The 26499-nt window shown below is 34.6% G+C and overlaps 2 protein-coding genes across 5 annotated transcripts in view; one reads left to right on the top strand and one right to left on the bottom strand.

Moving 5' to 3' along the window:
- The window catches only part of AP1S2 (adaptor related protein complex 1 subunit sigma 2), a 29231-nt gene extending 7583 nt beyond the window's left edge, over window positions 1-21648 (top strand). The window contains exons 3-7 of one of the 4 annotated variants that reach the window (XR_005214665.1): window positions 1110-1218; window positions 1803-1940; window positions 6080-6174; window positions 19252-19260; window positions 20095-21648. Coding sequence is in view for 3 of the 4 variants with exons in the window: in XM_037822591.1 (XP_037678519.1) it covers window positions 1110-1218; window positions 1803-1940; window positions 19252-19260; window positions 20095-20142 (304 nt within the window). In the remaining variant the exon portion in view is untranslated. Of the gene's footprint in view, window positions 1-1109; window positions 1219-1802; window positions 1941-6079; window positions 6175-16198; window positions 17858-19251; window positions 19261-20094 lie in introns of those variants that run through there. The other 3 variants (XM_037822591.1, XM_037822592.1, XM_037822593.1) reach the window with 3 other exon arrangements.
- ZRSR2 (zinc finger CCCH-type, RNA binding motif and serine/arginine rich 2) overlaps window positions 20454-26499 on the bottom strand; it is a 38038-nt gene continuing 31992 nt past the window's right edge. Inside the window, exons 10-11 of the mRNA XM_037822590.1 lie at window positions 26276-26385; window positions 20454-23799 (exon numbers count right to left, since the gene is read on the bottom strand). Of these exons, the coding sequence (XP_037678518.1) occupies window positions 23297-23799; window positions 26276-26385 (613 nt within the window). The 3' untranslated portion in view covers window positions 20454-23296. The remainder of the gene's footprint in view (window positions 23800-26275; window positions 26386-26499) is intronic.

Raw genomic sequence — 26499 nt, 5'->3', positions numbered from 1 at the left:
CTTTTCAAAAGCCTTAAATATACTTCAACCATTTTAAATATTCTTTTAATCCTCAAAGGAACTTGATCATCATTTGTTATGCCTCAGAGTGGTTCGTTTAGTAATTTTGGCTTCCTTGGGTCAGTCAAAACCTAGTGCCATGATGCTGGAATTCTAATTTGGAGGAGTATGAGTGCTTTCCTAACCTTATTCCTTCTTCAAAGATAAGTAACCTAAACTTCAGTCCAACAGTGTGGAACTTGGAAAATTTGAGGACAGGGCTGTTTCCCTTACATGACAGGAACTTTTTTTGTTCTTTCACTAACTTGGATAATAATGTGGAACTGTCATTCTTTTCTTGGGGTTTATTCCACAATCCTAGAAGCTTCTTTTTGGAATTAGAAATTAGCATGTGTGAGACCAGGATTCTGTCCAGAAAATTAGTTTTCCTGGGTGTGTCTGTATTGTGGAAAACTAACCTCATTTAAAACCAGTTCTATGCTGTTAGAAGTCAAGATAGTAGTTACCCTTGGGGGTGGGACGTTGAGATTGGAAGAGGGTATGAGAGGTGCTTCAGTGATTCAGTAGTGTTTGAGCTACTTATGCTTATTGAACACTAAGCAGAACAGTACTGTGTGGGTTCACTTTGACAAGTCATTGAGCAGTACATTTGACTTGTGTTCTCTGTGTAAGTTCAAAAACATTGACCTAACATTGACGATATCTTTTAAGTTCTTCAATTGGAGGGTTAATTTTCTTCCCTGTTTACTTGTGGTTTGAGTTAATTATGCAGTGTGTTTTGCTTTAATTAAGTAAACTTAAATACCTGGGTCAGGTATGTTTTAAAATATTCATAGAGAAGGGCCTGAAAGAAAGAATAGCAAAATAAGTTACTATTTCTAGGTGGTATGATTGAGAGATTTTGTTTTTCTTTATGCTTGCCTGTACTTTTCAACATTTCTCTTGTAAGTGTTTATTATTTTTGTAGTCTAGGAGATAAAGAATCTGTACTGTTGTAAAAGAAGAAATAAACTGTATAAGCATGGGATCTTTCACAGTCATATGAAAATACATTTAGAAAACACAATTATAGGGTAAAAATTTTTTTCCATGTTTATATTTTATTACAGATATGCTAGTCTGTATTTTTGCTGTGCTATTGAGGATCAGGACAATGAACTAATTACCTTGGAAATAATTCATCGTTACGTGGAATTACTTGACAAGTATTTTGGCAGTGTGAGTAGTGTTTTGTTTTAAGAAATGAAATGCCATGATTAAAATTTTTTTTTCTATAACAAGTTTATTATTTGAGAAATTCTGACTTTTTGAAAGTAACCGTGTGAGAGGGAAGAAATGAATCTATTTCTTGTCAGTGTGCCTATCCAGAATTGCTTGACCCTATCGACCAACTCATTTAATTATGGTGATGAGATTGAGATTTAAAAATAGTGAAATAGAAAGGAGTTCAACTGCAAATATATTAATATTCCGAAAATGCTTAGTATAGTATTTAGATTCATAATCATATTACCCAGGAAATAAGTGTTTAAGGAATCAGTTTTTATGGGTAGAAAATTATTAATTTGCCCATGTAGAGGGAGCATGCAGAGTCAGGTCTTATTTACCTTGTAGGCATTGTGTTTTCAAGTACTTGAAATTTGAAAATTAAGTTTACTAAATCAATGATGCTCAGTTAGTATGATTGCCATTTTTAGAAAGAAGTTGATTGATTCACTCTTTGGTCAAATTTATTTACCACTTAATAGTGGATAAGTATCTTTTGCTTCCTTAAGTTTTAACAGTTATTTTTTGCTTTTCAGGTGTGTGAACTTGATATCATCTTTAATTTTGAGAAGGCTTATTTTATTTTGGATGAGTTTCTCTTGGGAGGGGAAGTTCAGGAAACATCCAAGAAAAATGTCCTCAAGGCCATTGAGCAGGCAGATCTCCTGCAGGAGGTAAGCTACCAGTTCTCTTGACTAGGCACTAGCATGTTTTGCTCTTAGTAGGAAAGCCTCAGTTTCAGAAATTACTCTGAAGCATGCTTGGCATGTAGTTTCCATGTGCAGTTTATTATATTATGTGCTTAGTCACATCAACTCAGTTATCTGTGGATGGATAGTTCATACTAGAGATGGTCTGTAGATAAGGCCTCTCCTTATTCATGGGCAGGTTTTGGAGCCCAAAATGTTATAGTCTAAACCTTTAGTGGACAGACTACTTTAAGAAGGGAAAAGATTGATCAAAATTAACAGTAATTTGAGAACTCTGTCCATTGTTTTGAATTACTTGAGAGACCTCCGTTTTCATTAGTGTGGATAATCAAGAGTTGACTGTGAGATTATGACATTTTCATTCCAAATTGATTCATATTTTCACCTCATGTCCAGTTAGTGCAAAAGTAGTCAAGCAGATGGTAGTGTTTTATAATTACATCTTTTGTAGACCCCTTTAGTTTTGTGTTGGCAACTTATTTATACTTCTCTGTGTTGTTCTTACACCAAACCATGTTCTGTCAAATTACTCCTATATTCCTCTCTTACTTGGATATTGCTAGAACCATGATAAACCACCTTCCCTTTCTAATTATCACAGTTATTCTGGGTTAGTTATATATTTGATACTTACGTGCCTTAGGTTTCTGAAGTTTAAAATTTCACAGACTACCTTTTTCTAAAAACTTAATCATATTTTAAGTTGAGTTGAATTATGCTTGAGTGATAATTGTAGTTTTTGGCGTGCAGCAAGTTTATAGCAAGAAAGGGGGTTGGTAAATACAGAAAATGTACTATGTTTTCATTAAGGTGATTGTTAAATATATATGAAAGGTTGTGTACTCATGGGTTCATTTTCTAGAAGCATTGGAAGTATGGATTTATATTTCCAGTTTATTTTAGCTCCTCCTTGCTCATTACATATCTATCAGTTCTTGCCTTTTTTATTATTAAGGAAGACTTTAAATCCAGTTTTTCAGCATTTCTGTTATAACAGAAATGTCAGGTTTCCTCCATTATAACTTCTTAACCCTTGACCTCTACAGGGAGAGGGGGGAACCATTCTCAGGTAATCCCTATGCATCAGTCAGTGATCGTGGGTTGGTTGTGGGGATTGCTCAAGTTGAGATGACATCATCCAGAATATATGTGTATTAAATATGAGGCAGTGCATTGTGCATCTTGTAGTTATCAGAACAGTGGTTAAGATGCCTGCAAAAGTGAAATATCTTATTTGCAGCCCTGATGCCATCTGCTGTTCATTAGTGAAATGGGCACAGACTCTTTATCCTTGTGTGTACAGTTTCCCAGTTGTTTATTAATTGATTGCAAACATGTCATTTTGCAGACTTTTTTTTAACATCAGGTGTGCTGGCTGCAGAGCACATTCTACTGTTGTAAAATTGGTTTTAAAGTTAGTACCTCCTTATTTATTTTGCTGTTCACTAGCCAGACTTTCAAAAATCAGGTCAAAACTAGGATCAGGAATTGGGAATTTTTCCTATTTTTCTCTTTCCTTGATCACTTTTATATTTCATCATTATAGAAGTATATTACATTCTTACCAAAACTTGGTATTTCCTCCAAGTTCATTATTTTCTGATTGATTAAATTTGCTTTAAAATATTTCTAAAGTTATTGAGGTTTGGCTTTTAATTTTATTTTTTTTTCTGGAGAATAATGTTTAGGGCACTGATAATGCCATGTGCCTGGATTTTTTTTTTTTTTAAACATTACTGGGAAATTGCTATAAACTTTATAATATGGCCAAGCATGCAAAGTTTACCCAATATTGAGTACTTACTGTACTAAAGGATAAAGTTATTATAGATCCATATTTATTTGTGTGCACACATATATATAGTGAGGTATTTTTTTAAATTACTAAGTATTGTCTCCCTTTTTGAAATAATATTTTTATATACTTAATCCAGAAAAATAGGAATGGGTTTAGAAGCACAGGATGACTAATATGGTCCTATGCAGAATTCTCCTTACCCCTTCCTACCCTTGTTTAAAAAATGTATTGACTACTGTTAATTACAGTCTTGTGTTTAAAAGAGGACTTTGGCCCTGTTACTCATCTGTGGCTATTTCTACAACGGTTTGTTACACAAACCAAAGTATAGCTTCTATGGGTGCGTTCAACTTTTTATATTTAGTGGTCTGGGTGAACTGCTTTTGTTAGTTTAGCCATTCAGGTTTTAAGGAGGCAGAAGGTGGTTGGCCCAGTCTGCATTGAGAGTGAGTTAGGATACATGGCAGGTTAGGGCCTTTACTCTGGAAGCCCAACTACAATTCCATATGGGGCAACAAGGCTTCAGATTATTCTGTTCCCATCATCAGCATATTGTCAGAAGAAATCCAAGGATGATAGGATGCTTGTTTCCTAAAATAGATTCATTTATATATTTATACATGATACATGTTTACATCTCTGGGAGAGTATTTGAATATTCAGAAATAGAAGGGGGGATTAGATGAGAAAAAGCACTCCACAAACTGCTAAAGTTTTTGTTATGGATACCAGGACAGCAAATAACACTGCCAATTGCTAAAGTTTATTGAGCATTTACATGGCGGGGGGCACTGTGCTCAGCAGTTTGTTTCCAGCATACTATGCTAATCCTCAGGACCCCGTCTGGAAAGATTACAGATTAATTACAGATTACAGATAGCCTTTTTGACAAATGAAGAAATGGAGGCTCCGTGAGGGTGCAGTCACTGCTTGCTATGAGGCCACCCAGTTAGCAGCTGACAAAACCACTTAACCTGCTCTTCTCCCCTTTTCGTGTATTGTCTTGGTATGTGTGTTTTAAACGTTCTGTTTCAGATACCAACTTATCCATGCGTCAGTAACACAGTAAAAAAACTCATGGTTTGCTCAGAGGTTTTTTTGTATTGAATAGTAGAAAGTAGATTTCTGAAGACTGATGCTGGGAAGTTTTGTTATCAATATTATCAGTAGTTGGAATTTTTTATTGGCTGTATAGCTATAAATATTATTTTTCAAATAATTTATTGATGGATTCATCAAAATGCCTGGATCTATAGTAGCTCCTTTTGGTCTTATAGGTTAGGGATTAGTTCATTTAATTTATGTCATAAAATTATTTTGCTTCTAAAATTGTATGTCACTTTATATAGTTGTAAAGTTATTTATCTAAATGCAGCCTTAAATTTATAGACGTCCTAATTGATTTTTATCTAGCTTCTCACATATCATGATTTTTCTATTTGGTGTCAGGTTTTTTGCTTTGAATTGATTATTTCTGAATAGCCAAAGATGACTGAACTTGTAATGAAAAGATCCATGTTGGTTTAAAGGTATATGCAATTACAAAATGATTTTGATTTTAATTCCTTTTTAATTTTGACACAAACTTTTCTATCTTTAAGAATGCTGCTTCAGAAAAATTAGTTAAAATTTTGCCTTTTGCCCATTTTATGTAAACAACAGGTAGTTTGTTTAGATAGTCCTTTATTTTATAGGCAAATAGGGCAGATGGTCAGTGAATAAGGTAGATTTTCTGTTAGCATATTACAGTCAATAAGGAGAAATAACATAAATGTGTATTTAAATAATAATTGCTGAAATTTCGGCAAGCATTGTGATTAAATAGTAAAGATGCCTTTTTTATTTTACTTAAGTATTTTTGTTAACCGGAATTAGTTTTGACATTTCCAGACTGAACTATATGCATATTTCTTTTGGAATGCAGTTGTAGGAATACTTAATCGGATTTGGGTAAAGCCCAGAAATTGGTCCATAATCCAATTTTTAATATTTGTTGGAATTTAAAACATGATTTAACATGCTGCTGGTACTAAGCTTGATTCTTAAATCATTAAAGTGCAACATCCTAAGAATGCTAAATTGATAGTCTTTGTAATACTTGGAATATTTTTATTTTAATTAATTTTCTCACTGCTAATTAAATACCTTATTTTAAGCTAGATTTTTTTTGTGTGTGTGGAGATGGGATGATGCAGTTGAATTTACTTTATAAATACACATAGATATAATGACAAGGGAAATACAGAGTGCATTTTTTTTTTAAAGTCAGGTACTTACCAGTTTTTCTCTGCCCTTAATTTTATAGAGCCAGAATGAAGAATGGGGAGGTTTGTCTGAGGATATCTTATGATAAAGAACAGTCTAAGACTTTAGTCCCTTTGACCCCCTGCTTATTTATTGGTAACTACTAAATTTACCATTTTTGTGGCATGGATAAAATGGGGTGTTATGCAAAGACTGTTGCACGTGACATGACTTCAAGTCCTTGCTTGATCGATGAAGATCAAATAGTGTTGTAATATACTGAATATTGGGCTTTAACCCTCAACAGTAGATGCATGATGGTGTTGATCAGCGCTTTGGGATGTTAACCTTTCTTTTTTATACTAACAGCATCACTTTGAAATTTGTGGGCAGTTTTCTTTTGAGCTTTGTTTGCTGTTGGTATTGTTTCTCACTAAAGTAATTTGTGAAATGGAAATAAGTGAGGTACCAAAAGCAAGCATTAAACTCATGAATTTGCTTCTACTTCAAGATGATCCACTTTATGAATATATTTCCTGGATTTGCAGTTGTTAATCCTCCTCGGCTAGAAAGTGGTACTCTACAGAGAGTTAGTGCTTCTAAACTTGATTTATTTTAGTGCTGGGGACTGCATGATACATCTTAGCACTCTGCAGCATCTTTGTGGAGGTAATAATTAATAAATCTGTGGGACTTCCAGAAAAATGGAAAGGTAAGAATCTTAGGAGAAAAAGTGATTTCTTTAAAAAAATGGAGCTTTTGTAACTTAAGATTATTTTAAGTAAATAAATACTTCTTGAATTATTTAATAATAATATAAATAATATGCCTTTTAATATGAAGTGGTTTTATTTTAGTAAAATCTTGCTAATTAAGAATATTTGGGTAGGCTAGTCAAGTTCTAGAATATCTTAAATTGTTTTAAAACAGTTGGATGCTTTCAAATGTAAACAATAATGTCATCTAACAGATGGCGTTACCGAGGAGTTTTGATGTAAATCCTCTTAGGATTTGCTTTAATAAGACAAACTCCTGTAATTACCACTGCTCATGTAAAAACCTTTAAGCCTAAACCTTTTACTTTAAGTTAGGTAAAAATTCAGTTAATAAGACTAGTCTTTTTTTTTTTTTAATGCCTGTATATTTTAATTTTGTATAGGTCAACTCCATGGGGGACTGCTAAAACAAATTCTGAATAAGGGCATTTTGGTTACATTAATGCTTGAAATAGAAAATAGACAAGAGTCTCAGGCAGAACAATTCTTCCCTTCACTTTATATTTAATAAGAAACAATTTGGCCAATATCCTCAGTCACTGGTTTGCAGGTTTTCATTATTTTTTTCTACGTTTATGTGTTCTTGAGCTTTTTTTCCTTGGTCTGCGTTTTAGAATTTTGAGGATTTCTCCCTGCTGTTTCATTTCTAACTCATTTTGAGCCAGCTCTTGCTACACTGGGATACTTGTAAAAATGAAAAATTGAAATAACTTAAAATAAGCAGTAACTTTTGATTTTCAAAAGTTTTCGACTAGATCCCACAGTATTAAATACATTTTTATATCATGACCTTGTGAACACACATGAACTGAAAAAAAAAAATTACTTAGAAACTTATTTCTTGTTTTGCAGTTTCACATTTTTATTATCTTTTAATTTTTTAATGCTGATCCTGACCTACATAGTTGAATTCATGATGCCCATGATTGGGACCTGCAGAGAGCATGTTCCAAGGTGTCAGTGGTCTTTTTTTTTTTTTTTAATTAAATTCAGTTTTATTGAAATATATTCACATACCATACAGTCATCCATGGTGTATAATCAACTGTTCACAGTACCATCATATAGTTGTGCATTCATCACCACAATCTATTTCTGAACATTTTCCTTACATCAGAAAGAAACGGAATAAGAATAAAAAATAAAAATAAAAAAGAACATCCAAATCATCCCCCCCATCCCACCCTATTTTTCATTTAGTTTTTGTCCCCATTTTTCTACTCATCCATCCATACACTAGATAAAGGGAGTGTGATCCACAAGGTTTTCACAATCACACTGTCACCCCTTGCAGTCTACATTGTTATATAATCGTCTTCAGGAGTCCAGACTACTGGGTTGGAGTTTGATAGTTTCAGGTATTTACTTCTAGCTATTCCAATACATTAAAGCCTAAGAGGTGTTACCTATATAGTGCATAAGAATGTCCACCAGAGCGACCTCTCGACTCCATTTGAAATCTCAGCCGTCAGTGGTCATTTTTGTTTTTTAAAAAGTACTTCCTGAAAAATTTCAGGGTTTTAGTTCTTTCTTCCCCTACCGACTAATGCTTTTCATTGTTTCCTGTGTTGCCTTGTTGGCCTTTTTATTTTTTATAGAAAAATTAGCAAGTGCGGTGAGCAAATAACACAATCTTACCCAACAACCAGAGGCAATTAGTTTAACTCAGTGGTTCTCAACCAGGGCAATTTTGCCTCCCAGGGAATATTTGGCAGTATTTGGGGACATTTTTAGTTGTCACAAGTAGGGGGAGATGCTACTCGTGTAGTGAATGCTACTAGACCAGGGATATTGCTAGACATCCTACAATCCACAGGACAGCCCCTATAACAAATAATTTCCCAGCCCAAAACATTAATAGTACTGAGGCTGAGAAACCCTGGTTTAATTTAACACCTTGGAATATGTGAAGATTCCATTTATAGAATTAATTTACTATAAATTAAAAAAAGACTGCTGTAACTTTTCAATGTAACATATAGTCCCAGATTATAAATAACTGGCTGAAAATTAATCAAAAACACAAAACTAGGAGGGAAATAAAAAACCCTAAAAATTGTGGAAGGACTAATGTGTGTAAGAATACAAACGGGATAAAGATAGCCTCTGATTCACCGAAATTACCTTTACTTGATAACCAGTGACTAGGGAGATAATCTGGTTGACTTGAGGACCTAACCCACAGTAAAGTTTGTGGGATGTCACTATATAATTTAATTTCCTCAACAACAAACAAATCTGTTCACTTCTATTAAGGTAATTGAGTTTTTACTTCGAAACAGAATCAAATATATACCCTGTAGGCAGTCAAAACACTTGAATTTTCTGTTTATTTCCCCATCCACTTTAGGGATTTGATCATTATCTTAGAGGAAGACTAGTTTAAATGACCAGAATTTGCATAGACTTTTCTTTTGTTCTTTGGTACCTATTAGCCTTAAAGAACTTACTTAACTAAAGGCATTTAGAATTGGAGTCTTTGACATTCTGTATTTCAGGTGATGTGGTCTGTTCTGAAAACACTGATTAAATTCAGGATATTTCTTCCTTTTATGATTCAAATGGAAGACCAAGGCAAATACAATACAATTATACTAGAACATGCTTAAAACTGTTTCTTTACAATATAAATTTATATTTATTAATCGGCTTTCTATTTAGAAAGTAAGATTAACAGCCAGAGAAAGTAATTTGTCTTATTTTATATAACAAAATGGTTTTGAAGCAAAGTTTATAAGATGTAATTGTTACCACTGTCCTTATATTATTTTTTAATTCAGTTTTATTGAGATATATTCACATACCATACAGTCATCCATGTTATATAATCAACTGTGTTCACAGTATCATCATATAGTTGTGCATTTATCACCCCAATCTATTTTTGAACATTTTCCTTATACCAGAAAGAATCAGAATAAGAATAAAAATAAAAAAGAGCACCCAAATCATCTCCCCCATCCCACCCTATTTTTCATTTAGTTTTTGTCCCCATTTTTCTGCTCATCCATCCATATACTGGATAAAGGGAGTGCAATCCACAAGGTTTTCACAATCGCACTGTCACCCCTTGTAATCTACATTTATACAATCATCTTCAAGAGTCAGGGCTACTGGGTTGGAGTTTGATAGTTTCAGGTGTTTACGTCTAGGTATTCCAGTACATTAAAACCTAAAAATTGTTATCTATATAGTACATAAGAATGTCCACTGGAGTGACCTCTCGACTCCATTTGAAATCTCTTATCCACTGAAGCTTTATTTTGTATACTTACTTTTAAGACAGATTTATAAAAAGTTGACTGCTTTATATAACTAAACAAGATTAAATTTGGAGAAATACATATTTTTTTGGTCTATAAACACAGTTTGAATAATTTACTAAAAGTTCATTAATGAATTTACAGTAACCTTTTTGGAGATCCTGTGGTTCTTATTTAGAGGCTGATATGAAACAAAATTTATTGATAATACAAAACTGGCAAGTTGTATTAATAGGGTGAGAGGCAGATTTATCAATAAACATTGTCTCAAAGTCGAAAGCATGTAGATGAAATATTACACAGATTAAAGTGAAATCTTCTTGGCTTCAAAAAAGTCAACCGTACAGGAGAACTGATTAGGTAGCTGCTTACGGAAAGTTAACCATCAAAAAACTGGGTTGTTTTAGATGATTAGTAACTTATTCTGAAGCTTCAGTGTGATAAGATGATAAAGCACAAGTGCAAACCCCAAAAATGCATTCATAGTCTAGTGCAGAGGTCTGCAAACCATGAGCCCAAAGAAGGCTCCCAGCCTGTGCTTTACGGCCCTAGGTAGCTAAGAATGGTTTTTACATTTTTAAAGGGTTCTTAACCACCCTACCCCCACAGAAGAATATGCAACAGATGCCTATTGTGGCCTGCAAAGCCTAAACAGTTCACTGTCTGGCCCTTCACAGAAAAGGTTTGCTGGCCCCTGGCCTAGCATATAATTTGCACAAGTAATAATACCTCATTGTGATCATTTTAGATCTCACACATGGATCTAAGTTTGGAGAGGCACATTTTGGGAGACTTGAATAGACAAAGGAAGCTTTTCAACGTATTTGTAGAAGATGCATAGATGATAAAGATAGCTAATATGGTAAATGCCAGAGTAAAGATTTTAAATGATATCAATTAGAAATGGTATGGACATCGACAATGATGTCCTTTGAAGAACAATTTAAGGAACTGGCCTCTTTACTATGGAAGAGATAAGACTAAGAGAGAAGACTAATCTTTGAATTTTTGAAAGGTTGCCATAAAAGCACCAAAGGATATAAAACGTGACTAAATAGAAGTCATTCCTTCATCCAAAGGCTCGCAATGTGAGTCAAGTTAGTTCTTCCTAAATTATCCATAAATTTAACATAATTCTAATTAGGCACTTCTACTTTTGAAATTAATACAGTAATTCTGTAGGTCATCTAGAATAAACATGCAAGAAACACCAGAAAAGCTCTGAAAAGAAAAAAGAAAAAGTAATGTTGGGGAAGACTATGTCTCTCTGACTTAGATATTATTCATATAATAGGACTATGATAATTAAAACAGTATGGTATTCCTACAGGAATAAACAAAAGTAGGGGAATCAGTTGAAGGAAGATGAATTATGTAGTAATAGATGTTAGGATAGATGGCTGACATTGAGAAAATAACAACTTGGATCCCTACCTGATTATTATATGCCAGTACAAATTCCAGGTGCATCAAAGTTTACAGTATGAAAAAATTAAGTCATCAAAGTACTAAAAGAAAAAATGGTGATTATTCTAATAACTACGAGATGGGGAAGGCCTTTCTAAACATGACATAAAACCTAGAAAAGCCATAAAGGAAAAGTTAAACAAGAATGAGAAACTTCTGTATTGTTAAAACAAAAGGCCGATAGTAGTAGTAGCAACAATAATAATTATTATTATTTAGAAAACAACTATCTGGAAAATTCTTATAAAAGTTTCTGACAAGCTAATATTCTTTATGTATAAAGAGCTTTCAAATCCTACAGAGTTCAGAGAACAACAAAATAGAAAAAAGCAGAAGACATGAGTAAGTCACAGATGAAAGAAAAACAATTGGTCCTTTTATAAAAGGGTTACAAATTAAAATTCAAGAAAAAAAAGGGGAGTAGAGAGGTGACTTCAAATTACACTTATTTATATTCTCTTTTCATTAAATGAAACTACTAGAGAGTCGGAGACTTGGCATTCAATCTTGGGTTCAACACCATTAATTTAGTTAAGTAAAGTACTTTGATGATTTCTGAGGTCCCTTGCTCAATTTAATGCTTCTGTGGTTATTAAATAAATGTCTCTTATCTCAAGGCATAAGCCTTGCTTGTTTAGCAGTTTTCATTATAACTTCTCAGGTGGTTTTACTTTTGAATCATAAGCCTTGCATGGTGAATATCTAGGAATTTTTAAGGGTATGGGGTTTGTTTCTTAGTCTTGTCTTAGGAAAGAGGTGGTTTTGAGACCAGGTGTAACTGATTCCTCTCTGCCGTGTTTCAATATCGTACATTTTCCACGAGTGGTCCTTTTTGCAGGGGATTGAGAAAGATTATTTTTAGTATGGAGGAAAATGAACATGCATCTAGACTAAGGGAAAGGGGAAGGAGCTAGTAGAGAGAGTGATACAAAACAGAGGAATGAAAAAAAACAGGAATAGAATAAAGGGAAAAGCATATTGGGAGAGAGGATGGGAATGGAATCAAAAGCTGGTATTGGGCAAGAAGCAATTTTTGGTGAGTTGGATGAGGGAAATTGAGAAAGTTGAATTCTCTTCCCGGCCTCAAGAAACTAGGTCATCTCCAAGTGAGCTGCTTGGCACTGGGGCAAAGGAAAGGGGAAGATAAGCCCAAAGTGTTGGGGTTTGGAACAGACCTAGTGGGGGGCCAGTTAGTGATGAGCAAAAGGATTGCCCAGAATTGAAGGCCCATTTCAGATTGAAAATAATAAATATATAATCTTTATTCAAAAAATAGGTCTCTAAAGAATTTGTACTTAAGGTAATTTATGGCTTTGTGTAATGCAACTGAATTAAAAAATTTTTTCCCACTATTTTCATCCTGGCCTTTATTCTCACTTAATCTAAATCACTGCTTTTTTAGTGTATTGAGAAACTCATAATTGGCTGGGTAGTATATATGACTATTTCAACAGGTGCTCAGGGGAAGAGGAAGAAATTGTACACCTAATCCTACACAGGGTCTTTGGATGCAATGACAGACTTTCTCTCACCTTCTCTGATTGTTAATACAGGTTTTTCTGTGACTCAGAGGTGTACCTGTGGTATGAGGGTCCAGAATATAATCCACTATAATATTTTCTTTGTATATAAGAGACCAAAATAACTTGGTTAATCATGAGCATATCTATTACATAGCTAAAAATCTTAAATATTAAAAGGCCATTAAAGCATTTATTTATTGTAGGATTCTTTCAGATCCTAGCAGTCTGAGAGATTATGTAAAACAGGTTATAGCAATTTTAAATTGGTAGAATTCATTTATGTTTTGGGTTTTCAGGTTTCTTTTTTTTTTTCTTGAAGGATGTTTTTCCAACGAAGAGGTTTTCTCCCTATGAAAATGTATTCTTCACAATTGATGGATGATAATTTCTTGTTCAAGTACAGTAAAGAATAGTTTGGGTAAAAAAAAAAAAAAGAATAGTTTGGCTGATCATAAACCCTTTACTTTCCTAAAAGCAGTAAAAGGTATGTCAGATAGTGGTGATGATTTATAGTGTCATATTTGAGAATTGTTCATGTAGAACTGTTTGTTCTCTTTAATAATAAGTCACTTTGGAGAGGAGCTACTGCAAACTGAACCTCAGTCCTATTTGGGAAGGACCTTCTCTTTTCTCTTTTAGTGGACATTCAGCTGTCCAGGGCTGGTGTTTACATGGTGTGATATGAAATGACAAGAAGAAACAAAAAGATTAAAAACAAAGGCTCAAAGAATTGGTATTATTTAAAGTGAAAGGTTATTTGAGTGACTTAAACTTCCCTTGTTCTCTCTAAAGAAAACAGAGAATATATCTGTCAATCACAGCAATAGTTTCATTGGATGTAAGAAAGTAGGGAGCGTTAATTCTCACTTGACCACTCAAAGTGGCTGTTGAGGAAGGTTGGGGCTGGGAGGGCCCCCCTCTAACTTGGCTGGGGTAATGAGCCTTCTTGATGACTGGGTGACTGGTCACCATTCTAGCTCTCATCACACTAGAAAATAAAGATTTCATTGAGTAGTAGAACATGTGCCAGAGTGTACTGATGTGCATCAAAATGTAGTGGGAGAAATTAATTCAGTTTGTAATTATAATTTTGTCAGGGTTGTCATTCATATTTTAACATTACCTGAATAGTCTATTTATAGTAAATGCCAAGGGTAGTCCCAGTTATTTCATTAAACTGATATTTTCATGGGGGATTTTGCTGTGGTAGTGATCTAGCATTGGAACCTATTTATTTTTTATACAGGAAATACCAAAATGGGTTCAGAGGTTCATTGACAAAAAAGGTATTACTTGTTAAATACTGTAACTCCCTAATGCCAATGATACAAAAATAGAATTCCCCTATGAAAGTGAGAGCTATTGTAAGAAAATGAAGTGTTTGGGGGTTTAATGTTTTATATTTTAACTTACTGTTTTATTCTTTATTCTGAGTGGGGAAAGAAAAGTCTTTAGTACATTTTTCAGTGTTTAGGAATTAATTGAGGGTTAAAATTTCACTGGTTTGTCTCCCAGATACTTCTGTATTTAATGGTTGTATACTGTTAGAGCTCCGTTATGTATTTCATTAGAACTGTTTACATGACTCTGTAGCCTAACATTTCAGAGTTCCAAGTTGAATAAATATTAAAATGAGGATGCTTTAAAAAAAAAAAACAAAAAAAAACTCTGCACTCATTTATGTCTTAAATAAGTGGTTCTTAACTTTTTGGAAACCTTTTGGTGGGGGAGCCATGGTACGGGCTGGTATAATTCCTTTGAGAGTCTGAAGGGCCATGGATCCTCTTCCCAGGAAAAAAATGTACATAGTTTTGCCTCTAATTTCAGGGCATTCATGGAGTCCCTAGAAATTCACTTACAGGCTCTGTGGTCAGTTAAAACCTCACTTCAGATTACCTTATTTTCCTTGTTGATGTGAGAAACATCTTTTTAGATAAATTTATAGGCATAGACTTTTTTTTTAATTAAATTTATTTATTTTTTATTAAATTCAGTTTTATTGAAATACATTCACACACCATACAATCATCCATGGTATACAATCCACTGTCCACAGTATGATAACATAGTTATGCGTTCATCACCACAATCTATCTCTGAACATTTTCCTTACATCGGAAAGAACCAGAACAAGAATAAAAAATAAAAGTGAAAAAAGAACACCCAAATCATCCCCCCATCCCACCCCATTTGTCCTTTAGTTTTTATCCCCATTTTTCTACTCATCCATACACTAGATAAAGGGGGTGTGATCCACAAGGACTTCACAATCACACTGTTTCACCCCTTGTAATCTACATTATTATACAATTGTCTTCAGGAGTCCAGACTGCTGGGTTGGAGTTTGGTAGTTTCAGGTATTTACTTCTAGCTATTCCAATACATTAAAACCTAAGACCTGTTATCTATATAGTGCATAAGAATGTCCACCAGAGTGACCTCTCGACTCCATTTGAAATCTCTCAGCCACTGAAACTATTTCGTCTCATTTTGCCAGGCATAGACTTTTAACAGATCTGTTTAGAAAGTTCTGTAAAATCTTGAGGAGTGAATTTTTAAAAACTAATAGCTTTAGTCTCAAAGTAATTTTCTTCTGACATTATTTTTGTAGGTGAGTAAATAGTTAAAAATCTCCATTGCTACTTAAAATACCAGATAGGTAAACTTTTCTGCTTTCTTCTGTAAGAGTTTATGGTCACCTTAGGATGTAAGATTTTCATTAAGAGATTACATTCCTTTACTTTGTGTAATAATCCTGATGAATTTAAATACCAGTAGAATATGGATTATTCTAACTGAATTTTCAGTTAACTCAGAATATACTTTGTGTATACTCAGTATATACTCAGTAAATTACTCAGTATATATTTTGAAAAGATTTTTAGTGTTATTTTAGTATACGCAGTGCTTTAGGATATCGTAGGAGACGTAGGTCATCATTTGGAGTGGTTATCATTATATATAGTAATATGGAAGTTATAAAAGATGAATCTGAACTTCTTGGGCATTGTTAAATATGCAGCCATAAAGCAAAGAAGAAAAACATAAGTTTTCTTTACGCTTTCTTCACTGTGCACTAAACATTTTAGAACTCTTATTGTGTCTGTCAATTTGTATACTATATGTAAGAATATATGCATTTCTTTTGTAGCGACGCCATGAATATTTTAATATCCCCGTGTACTAAATGACTACACATCGTGTATGCAGAATTTCACAGAGGAAATAGAGACCTGATATACTTATGAAAGAAAATATCCTCAGCTTGGTGACACTGCTTATGTTGTATAATAGTAATAGATTATTTCAGAACCAATACCCTTACAATTGTATTTTCTCCTGTCCCATCCCTAACTCTGTTTTATTTTCATTCTGTATATGATCTTGATATAGCTTATTCCTGTCTGCAACTGATTTAATTTCTTCTTGAAAAAATATGACCTGAACGTTTTGAGTAATGTTTTATCTTAAACACATAGATGTTATCACTAATCTGTAATTATTCTTATAAGAGGAAATGTTTACCAAAGAAAAAATAGCTGGAATGCCAGGTCAAAATAAGCAGTGCCATTATATGTAGTATGGTTTAATCTTCAAATGTTGATACTGTTTTAAAAAACAATTGAAACTATATTTAGTATGATTATATCACATTCTGTATGAGTTAATGTATCACATAAAAGTATAAGCAGAAATAATACAGGAAGGTAATATTTAGGGTAAAACATTTCCCAGTTTTTTAGGAATTTTATAATGCCACATTTATTGTTAACACTTTAGTACTTTAAATAGTATCAAACAATCCCTTTAAGAACTATTAGAAAACTATGTCAAAAAGGTATCTTCTGCACTATCTGTTGCTCAATAGTAAGTAACCCTTTCAAAGTAATAATACTGATTTTATTAGTTAAAATGTTAATATTCAGTTTAAATACCTACATGCTTATATTTTGCTAGTTACAGTTTATAATATACTTAAATCTTCATTTAAATAATTAGTATTTAGTTAAACTATGGTTTTATATTTCAGGAATTAAAACCTTTAATATTGATCATTATTGTGTATACTTTTTTATTAAAACATGCAGCATTTTATTTTAAAAAGAAAAGTACCAAATAATTCACTGCATATATCAAGAGAGTATAAAGTCTGAGTTAAGTAACATCATTAAACAATAAATTCAAAAGATGCCCAGACTGGCTTACCTTTGAAAGAAAGGCCTGTGAAAATACATGCTGACCAAACTTAGTATTAGGTAGGTATACAGATAAGCTATTTCCATCCTTGCTTGCCATTTTCATCATAATGCACTATATTTGAAGCACTTGGATGGGGCTATCAAATGAGAAATTTGATGGCATTGGGAAACACTGGCCTTTCATTTCCATTTTTTTCTCCTCCACTACCACCCTACCCCCCCCCCATTCACTTCCCCCTGCAGTGTATTGTTCATATGGTTTTAATGCTGCATAAATATGCACTGTCTCATGCCTGTTTGCTTTGGATGCTGTGTGCTGAGCTGTAACAAGATGTTGCTGCTTTTGTTATCTGTATACAGCTGCTCGCTTGAAAGTAGTCAATTCTGAAATAGCTTTCCTGGCACGTCTAAAATAAAAGCATTGCATGTACTTTGTCTCATGTGAATGACTTGTTTTCTTTTCCATTCCTTTTGACATGTACTTTACATCTTAGCATTTCCAGGTAATTTTGAGCTGCAATTTTAGTGTGAACATGTGAAAATTACATTTAATGTGAATTATAAACACATTTTGTAAAAAAAAAAAAAAAAAAAAAACTAAGGCATTATTTGTACAAGTCTCAAAGGAATAAAACATGTGAATGATTTTTGAAACTAGGCCTTTTAAAAGGACAAGTATTTTAAGTGATGCATATTCAATAAGCAACATGATTTTCTTCAACAAATACTATATAAGATTCCAGGCAGTGAGCACAGAGAGGAAATTTGACCAGCTCCAGGGCATAGTTGTGGGACATTTATAGATGGATTAAGCTAAGAATGTCACCTGTTTAGAGTTCATTGTAAGTATCCTTTAATTAATACATTCAAGGTTGTATAAAGTTTTTAAAAAATTGTCCAAAATTAAATAGAAATAATTATCTAAAAATCATTTCCTTTATTTAATATTTATATAATTCAGAAAATTATCTCAGGATATTTAATGTTATAAAGGTTATAAACAGTGTAAATGAAAGGGCTTGGCGTAAGTCCCTCTCTGTAGTGTTCCATCAATTCCATTAGACATTCTTTTAAAACTTGATTGTGACAACATTGACACCTGCAAATAGAAGAGTATGAGGAGCCCTCATGTACTCACCACTCAGCTGCAACACCATCAACTTAATATTGGACTTATTTCATCAACTCCATCTCCTTTTTTGCCTCAATATTTTGGAGCAAGCCCTAGACATCCTGTCATTTCATCTTCAATCTTCAGTGTGTATCTCTAACAGAAAAGTACCACACCCAACAAAATTAACGGTATTCTATGGTTCAGTTTTTCTTAAGTTTCTGGAAAATGCCTTTTTATAATTGGCTTTGTAATACCAGGCTCCAGACGAGGCTCAGGTTGCATCTGTTGGATGTGCCATTTACGTCCCTTAATGTAACAAGTCTGCTTTATTCCTCCATGCTGTTTTTTTTTAAGTGGGTCTTTTGTGTTACAGAATTTCCAACATTCTGTTTTTGGCTGATTGTATTCTTTTTCTTTCTTTTTAATCCTCCATACATGGTTAGATCTGAGCCTGGTTAAATTCAGGTTCAATTTTTTATGCAAGAATATTTCATAGATTAGACTCCCTTTTAAAAAATATGAACGCCTAGTATCCTTTTTCACATTTTTCATCAATACAGAAACATACTAAAATGTCATTTTACGAACTTTATGTAGAGTTGGTTTATAGTACTAAATACCTTCATTTTGATTTCAACTATGTAGTTTTAACAGCTAACTTTTTGAGCACTTACTTCTGTAAGTCAGGCCCTGAGCCTTATCTCAGTCTCAACACATGAAGGTAAGTACTATTATCCCTTTTTTCCAAAAGAGAAGCAGACTGTTGAGTTTAAGTAATTTACTTGAGATTACGCCATGTAGTGCTTTACATAGAATTTACATCTCATGTTCTAAGGATTTATGGTTTAATATAATTTTTCTTTTCCTTGTGTTGTGCTGTACCATGATTAGGATGCAAAAGTAAGTTTATTATTGGATATTATAAAATTACATTGTTTTCCTCCATTAAAATGTAGCATGCCTTTTAATTATTAAATTGTTGCCAGTATTACCTGAAATTTGATCTACTTGAACTTTTTTATTTTGTAATGTGCAAAGTCAGCCACTTTGGAAAAATTTTAAGTCATTTTTTCCAGATATGTATGCTTTGTTTCCCTTTGAAATTTAAAAATGAACATTGGTTGTTACATAGGGCTCTTCGGGCCAGAACCACCTTTCTTTGTGTTGCTTCCACCGATGCCATTGGTTGCTCTGGGAAGTGGAGCGATTCTGCTGCTGCGGACAGTTAAAATTGAGTAAAAACTCAAAAGAGAAAGACATGTCTGTAAATACAAGTGGCAAAAAAAGAGCCTGGAAAACAAAATTATGTGGAGAATTGTGAGAACTTGGGGATTTTTTTCTACCTTCTACTTGGGGGAGAGGGTTTGTATTTTAGCACTTTGATAACTTATCTTTCTTGTATATAATTCCATAGCAGTGATTTCGTAAGTTTCCAGTGGGTTTGCGTTGTTTGAATGGTTTTTTGTGTTACAGCAACTAGCACATTGGTAGGTACTCAGTAAGTATTTAATGAATACTGAAACTATTCCATGGTCTCAGATGTTTGGGGCTCAAAACCCTAAATAACTACTAGCTATCACTAATATAATGCTCCTATAATACCAAATTTAAAAGAAAAAAAATTTTTTTCCTTTGCTTTATTCTCTAAAACGAGCACATCCTTCCATGTGAATTTTTCACATTCTCAAGGCTCCTTGGATCTGTTTACCAGAGTCTCACATTTTCCCTCCACAGGAAGCTGAAACCCCACGTAGTGTTCTTGAAGAAATTGGACTGACATAACTCTCCTCCCTTGTTGATGACTTCTTGTGGCATTTCACACGCTGTAGCTGTTCACTGCCTTCATGTTCATGTTAGCTAATGGTGTAAGATGTTTGTCAGTATTACTGTGTGCTAAGCTGCTTCGTTCAGACCTACACAAAAATACTTCTTTTAAAAAGGGAACTTTGGTTACTCAAGTAAGAAAATACGGGACTTAAATATGAATTGGAATGATACAGGAAAGAAAGATAACTTTTCTGGATAATTGAAAGTTTGAATGTCCGTTTCTCTTAATCTGATTCTGTGTATGAAAATGACACCAACAATCAATGTGCATTTATTACATTACTGTATTTGACAAAGGAAACTGTTAAATCATGAAACCTGGTTTTATGAAACCAAAGCGGTGAAATATTTCAGTATATATGAGAATAAAGGGAATTGACATGTTACATAACGAATGAAAATTTAACTCTATGTTGAGACTTTCTAAAACAAATTTATACCAAAGACTCCTGTTGGAAGCTACATACCTTAAAACACAAAGGGAATACAGATCTTAAATGACTTAATTAGAATGATGCTGTTTTACACAAAAAATTATTTCTTGGCATTCTGAACCTGGGATGAGAAACATAGAATCGACTGTTTCATAATAAAGAGCACATTCTTTTTTAAGGCCAACGCACATTTGACTACTGAGATGAATTCTTTGTGGTCATAATGATTTAGTCACTTAGTTGCATTGTTTTGATGCCCCAAATAAAGTGGGAATGTTGCTTTATCAGGACTTCTTCATAACAGTATCTTAACAGAAAACGTGTGGGTCTCTTCACAAAGCACTGCATAAGTCATTGTTTAACGCACGATTACTCTTTCTGTAGTGCTTGTTAAAGCCACATTTATTTTGCACCCCTATTGTTTCCCTCCACTTAGAACTACTGCAAATTTTATGGTTATCTTCCTTCCCTTCCATGGTACTGCCTGGCTATCAAGTCTTAGAGAAATAAAGACACCTTTCATAGAAAAATGAGAGTTAAATAAATGAAGTAAAATGGCATTAGCGGGCCCTATATTTTTAAAAGCTGTATAATTGTGTATCACTTTTATACATACTCATACGTATTTAAACATGTCTTCACAGTTTACACTTTCACTTGTATATGCCAGGCTAGATTAAGCTTTGTTGTAATCGTGACCAATATCCAGGCCACATGATCATTGTGTTAGCACATCACCAACTAGTTTTAATAAATGTTAAATGTACACCAACGTAGTGTGTTTTTATGTATCTCTTTCCAAAAGTATCAAACTATGTAGAGCTGCTTAAGAATTTTTTTTTTTCAGTAAAATGTTGAAAATTCACCTCCATTTGAATGTGGTGGTTGTCATAAAGCACACACAAGATAAATGGCGGAAGATTTAAGGAGTCTTCATGTACTTCAAGTTCATTAAAAATGGATTCCATGCTACCAAGAGCTTATCTACACATTTATTTTCAGTCAATAAATGCTTTTAAAACCTTGATGCAGTTGACTTTTCTACTCTCTCTGAATGAACAACTCAATTACTCCATGTAGTCGAAAAGAATTTGATTCCTCTCACCCCTTACTCGAGGTTTTCCCCACGGAGTGCAGGTGTCAGCACACGCCCTGAGGTGGACTGGCATCTGCAGAGACTACTGCCTAAGAGTTTCTAACCCTAGAATCAAAACTGGTTATCATGATCATTAAGTAATCTTATTACTACAGATATGAAATGTTACATACTAAAACATATTTAAGAAAAATGAGGAAAAGACCTTTGTTGGCTTAAAAGCCTCTGATGTGCAGCTCTTCACTGAAAACAGGTCTGTGGGCCACTGTGATGATGTGGAGTTGGAGTTTTTTGACTGGGTTACATGTGTACGATGAGAACAAGTTAATAAATTTTAAGTTCAAGATCGATGTCTGTCAGGATAACGGACCAATCAGTGGCTTAAAAACTTCTTGTAAAACTTCCGTCAATGGAAGGAAATTTACTAGGAAAACAAAATTTATCATGGGAACATGAGAGTATCTCTTATGATCTGAAATCTAGGGATACCATTTTGCCTTTCGCTTCTACAGAGGTTCTCTAATCTCAGCAATCTGGTTTTTGTACCAGAATTGCTTTAACACTAGGCATGTTCAGTAGCAATGACCCTAATTTTCCTGAAAATGACCAAAATAAGCTTTACCTGTATATAAAGAATTTCCCCACACTATAATAAAGATAGACTCCCTGACAGAAAGCCCCCAGCTGAAGGGGAACTGAAGCCTAGGAGGCAGTTAAGAAAAGTTACTGTATACCCTTTTTAGTACTCTAAAATAGAAAATTAATGTTCAAAGTAAAAAAGCTGTCCAGCTATTACTGCATGGAGAAAAATCCGATAGGTTTTTTCTTAAAAGAACCACTGGCCCATAAATACAGAAGCAATTGTTTGGCTTAGCCAATAAGTAGAGAAATCAACACATTAAAGACTTAAAGTAACTTGGTATTGTGGGAACTGCAGACTTGATTACTGATAGAAAAACTTTTTGTAGTTTTCCTGGGAGGCAATTGGGAAATACTTTAATGTTTCTATTCTTTGATGTGATGTAATTTATCCTAAAGAAATGATCAGAAATGTGTGGAAGTATTTAAAGAAACCCTCACAGGATTTTTAATTTTTTGTTTTCAGCACAGGATTCCTTAACAGTATAAAACTAAGCAACTTGAAAATCCAACAGTAGGAATATGGCTAAATAAATTGATAGATCTACACTATGCAGTTAAGAACAAGGATGAAAAAATAAGGGGCTTGATGAACTATGACAATGTATCATTTGAAAAACGCGTATTCAGCTGTTAGCCATAACTAAAAAAATGTGCACACAACCATGAGGAGAAGAGAGACTAAAGCGATGCGCCAATGTTCCTTGGGTTATCTCTAAGGGTTAGGGTCACAGGTGATTTTCGTGTTATTTATACAGTGTATGCTTTTAAGTTTCCTATACTAAACATGCAATTTTTGTCAGAAAAAAATATTAAATAAGATTTCAGTCTACATAGAGTTCTGCCCGACTTGCTAACCCATCTGTGCTCCTACCCCTCTATCCAAGTATATAGCAGCCGTAATACATAAGATACATACTTGCTGCAGAACAAGATAGGTTTATTTGGCTTTGGGACTTGGCATGTTTCTGTCTCTACTCCCTGACCGCCACCTGCCACGGCCCCTCGACCTGGAGGAACTCGGGCTGCGGCTGCGGCGGCTGCGGCTCTTACTTCTCCTGCTCCGGCGGCTGCGGCTGCGGCTGGGGCTCCGGCCCCTTTTTCTTCCTCTACTTCGTGAACTGTGCCTTTCATGGCTTCCCGACATGTGTTTGTGGGATTTCTTACTCCTGTGACTGCTTCTTCTTTCCCTCTCGGACTCCCCGTTTCTTTTGTAAGCATGGTCTGAACCAGGACTTCTCCTCCTCCTTGGCCTACCATAGTATTCGTCGTGGATCCCCATCCTCTCTCTCCTATCCGAGTGCTTACCAAAGCAGGAGCTAGTCCGATCTGGAGACAAGTATATGTCTCTATTAGCTTCCCAAAATTCATTGTTGGGATTTCTGAACACATGAAGAAAGTTGCAGTGTTTTCCTCTTGGACACTGCTGTATTTCAAATAAACCTGGAGTGGAATAGTTATGAAACAGCAGTTACCACTATGTTTTCTGAAGATGGTACTACATCCTTTTGAGAAGTACATTTCTGATGTTTAGATGTGTCAAAACTATTTTCTACTGTGTATTATTGAAAAGTTTATCTAAGTTGATTTTATAGTTTTTATTCCCAGAATTAAAAAAATATTCAAATGCTCTAATAAATGGCACTCTGAAAGGTAATAAATCAGAAGTTTTAATTAACCAGACTATGCCATTCCTCCCTGGATTATGGTTCAGAATACAGCTGAACAAATGGTAACCGCATTAACATTTCTAGGATCTCACCATTCCACTGATTCACAATTTAGATCCCTCATTAATACTGAAGAACCAGCCCTTTGAGTCCCTGTAGTAGCATGCTTTGAGGGCATGGTGGTAGAAGGACAGAACCACTGGTCAAAGAAAGGTCTAATCATAGGCAGAGGAGCCTGTTTTCTTTACACTTCAAGAAGATGATCGACACTGGCCTAAAGCTTTAAATTTTCCAAGTGCTATTTGTGCAAACATTTCTTTTTAAGCAGTAAATTCCCCAAATATGTAAAACAGTTGAAAGTGAAATACTTCCTAACTCACACTATGCACAAAAATCAACTCCAAATGGATCTTAGGCCTAAAGGTGAGAGATGAAACTATACAATTCTTTGAAGAAAGCATCCAAGCAAATCTTTGTGACCTTGGATTAGGTAATGGTTAGATATCACACCAAAAGCACAAGTGACAAAGGAAAGATAAATTGGGCTTCATTGAAACGAAAGCTTTTGTGCATCCAAGGACACCAACAAGAAAATGAAAAGAACCCACAGAATGGGAGAAAATATTTGCAAATCATGTATCTGTGATAAGGGATTATATCTAGAATATGTAAAGAACTCTTACAACTCAAAAATAAAAAGACAACCCAATTAAAAAATGGGCAAAGGATCTGACTAGACATCTCTTGAAAAAGGTATACAAATGGCCAATAATAAGGACATGGAAAGAGATTCAACAACATTACTCATTAGAGATATACAACTCAAAACCACAATGAGATTCCACTTCACACCTACTAGGATGGCTGAGATAAAAAGACAGACAATACCGAGTATTACAAAGATGTGGAGAAAATGGTACACTTTATATTCATTGCTGGTGGGATCATAAAATGGTGCAGCTGTTTGGAAAGTTTTTCAAAAAGTTAAAACAGTTATCTGGATACGGGGTTTCTTTTGGGGTGATGAAAATGGGTCTAAAATTAGATGGTGATGGTTGCACAACTCTGGGACTATATTGAATTGCATACTTTAAAAAGGTGAATTTTGCAGCAAGTGAATTATATATCTCAAACAATTTTTAAAAATTTGTATTTTAAAAAAAATGAAACAGCCTCCTGTTTCGGAAGAGTCAAAGTCACCCTCAGAAGCACCTTGCTGAAATCACACTGGATTCCCAGGAACTGACAAAAATAATTGCTTTATGGAGAAAACAGTTTCATCACTTTGATTCTGCAAGCTTGTAAACTTTACATGAAATTGTCCTTCTGGTTTTCCTAAGCAAGGAATTCCAAAGTATTTTTAATTCTGTCAATAAATGGTTTTAAAATGGCAGCATCCATTAAGACAAGGCTGCCAAACCCCTCGTGTGATTCAGACTTTGTAAATGATGTATTTTGTAATAAGAGGTTTTAAGCAGGTGAATAAAAAGCAAGGAAGCAAAGTAAACGGTAAGACAAGCACTCCCCTAAGATCTTTAGGGTTTCCTTTCTTTTCATCTGGGGTCCTTCAACAATGGTTTGGCTAAGCCTCTTTGATAGAAATCAGAAGTTAACTAGGCCTCCAACCTGCTGGCTTCTCAGCACAGGACTGAGACCTCACTGCCCAACTGGGGCTGCCTCTGGGCACCGAGTCAGGCTGACCCAGGGCACCCTCCACGGGTCCCCACCTAGGGTCACTCTCTGTGCACTGCAGCAGGCATTTCATGTAAGGTGGGAAGCACGGTAGGTAATGTTTTGTGTGGCAACGATGACAGGGCAGCCATCAGGGATACAGATGGAAGGAAAAAACACAGTTCAAGTGATGAGAGCCAGTGAAGAGGAAGCGCCTCTGAAACTGTGATACATAAAACATCACACATCCTAGAGACGCCTTCTTAGGCTTCCTGAAGTGTAGTGCACAGAGCCCAGGCCTGAGGGTCAGAAAACCGGAAGGCACGCCCCTCCTCCATCACCGATGCACGGTGGCCTCTGTCACCTCATCCATAACGTGATCCCCAAGGTCTGTTACAGACCTAAAAAGTGAAGCTTTCTGTAATAATCCCTGCTCATCTACAGTGTGTAGCAGAAGCCATGTCGGGTGGTGTGTGTGTGTCTGTGTGTGTTTTAACTGCTTCAAAAGACTTGTCCCTAAGAATGTCCCTTTATATAACAGTGAAATAACTGGGAGAAACCATCACACTGTATTTTACCACAAATTGCCATTTTCCACCGGGTCACCGGGCAGAATTCACACTGAAGCTGTCGTCCGGCATACCATCGCCCGTTAAACAGAGACAGGGCTGCCTGGCATTCTTCTTCCCTGCAGACCAAAAATTCAAGCATGTACTTTATGACAACTTTCTAAAATGTACATGAATCCTATTATTAGTTCACCTTTTCTTAATTTATTGTGGGACCACCAGTTCACTGTTCT

Source organism: Choloepus didactylus, chromosome X (genome assembly GCF_015220235.1).
Source record: "Choloepus didactylus isolate mChoDid1 chromosome X, mChoDid1.pri, whole genome shotgun sequence".
NCBI lineage: Eukaryota > Metazoa > Chordata > Mammalia > Pilosa > Megalonychidae > Choloepus > Choloepus didactylus.
Note: the sequence above shows the minus strand (reverse complement) of the source record. Positions and strands in the feature narration are given on the sequence as shown.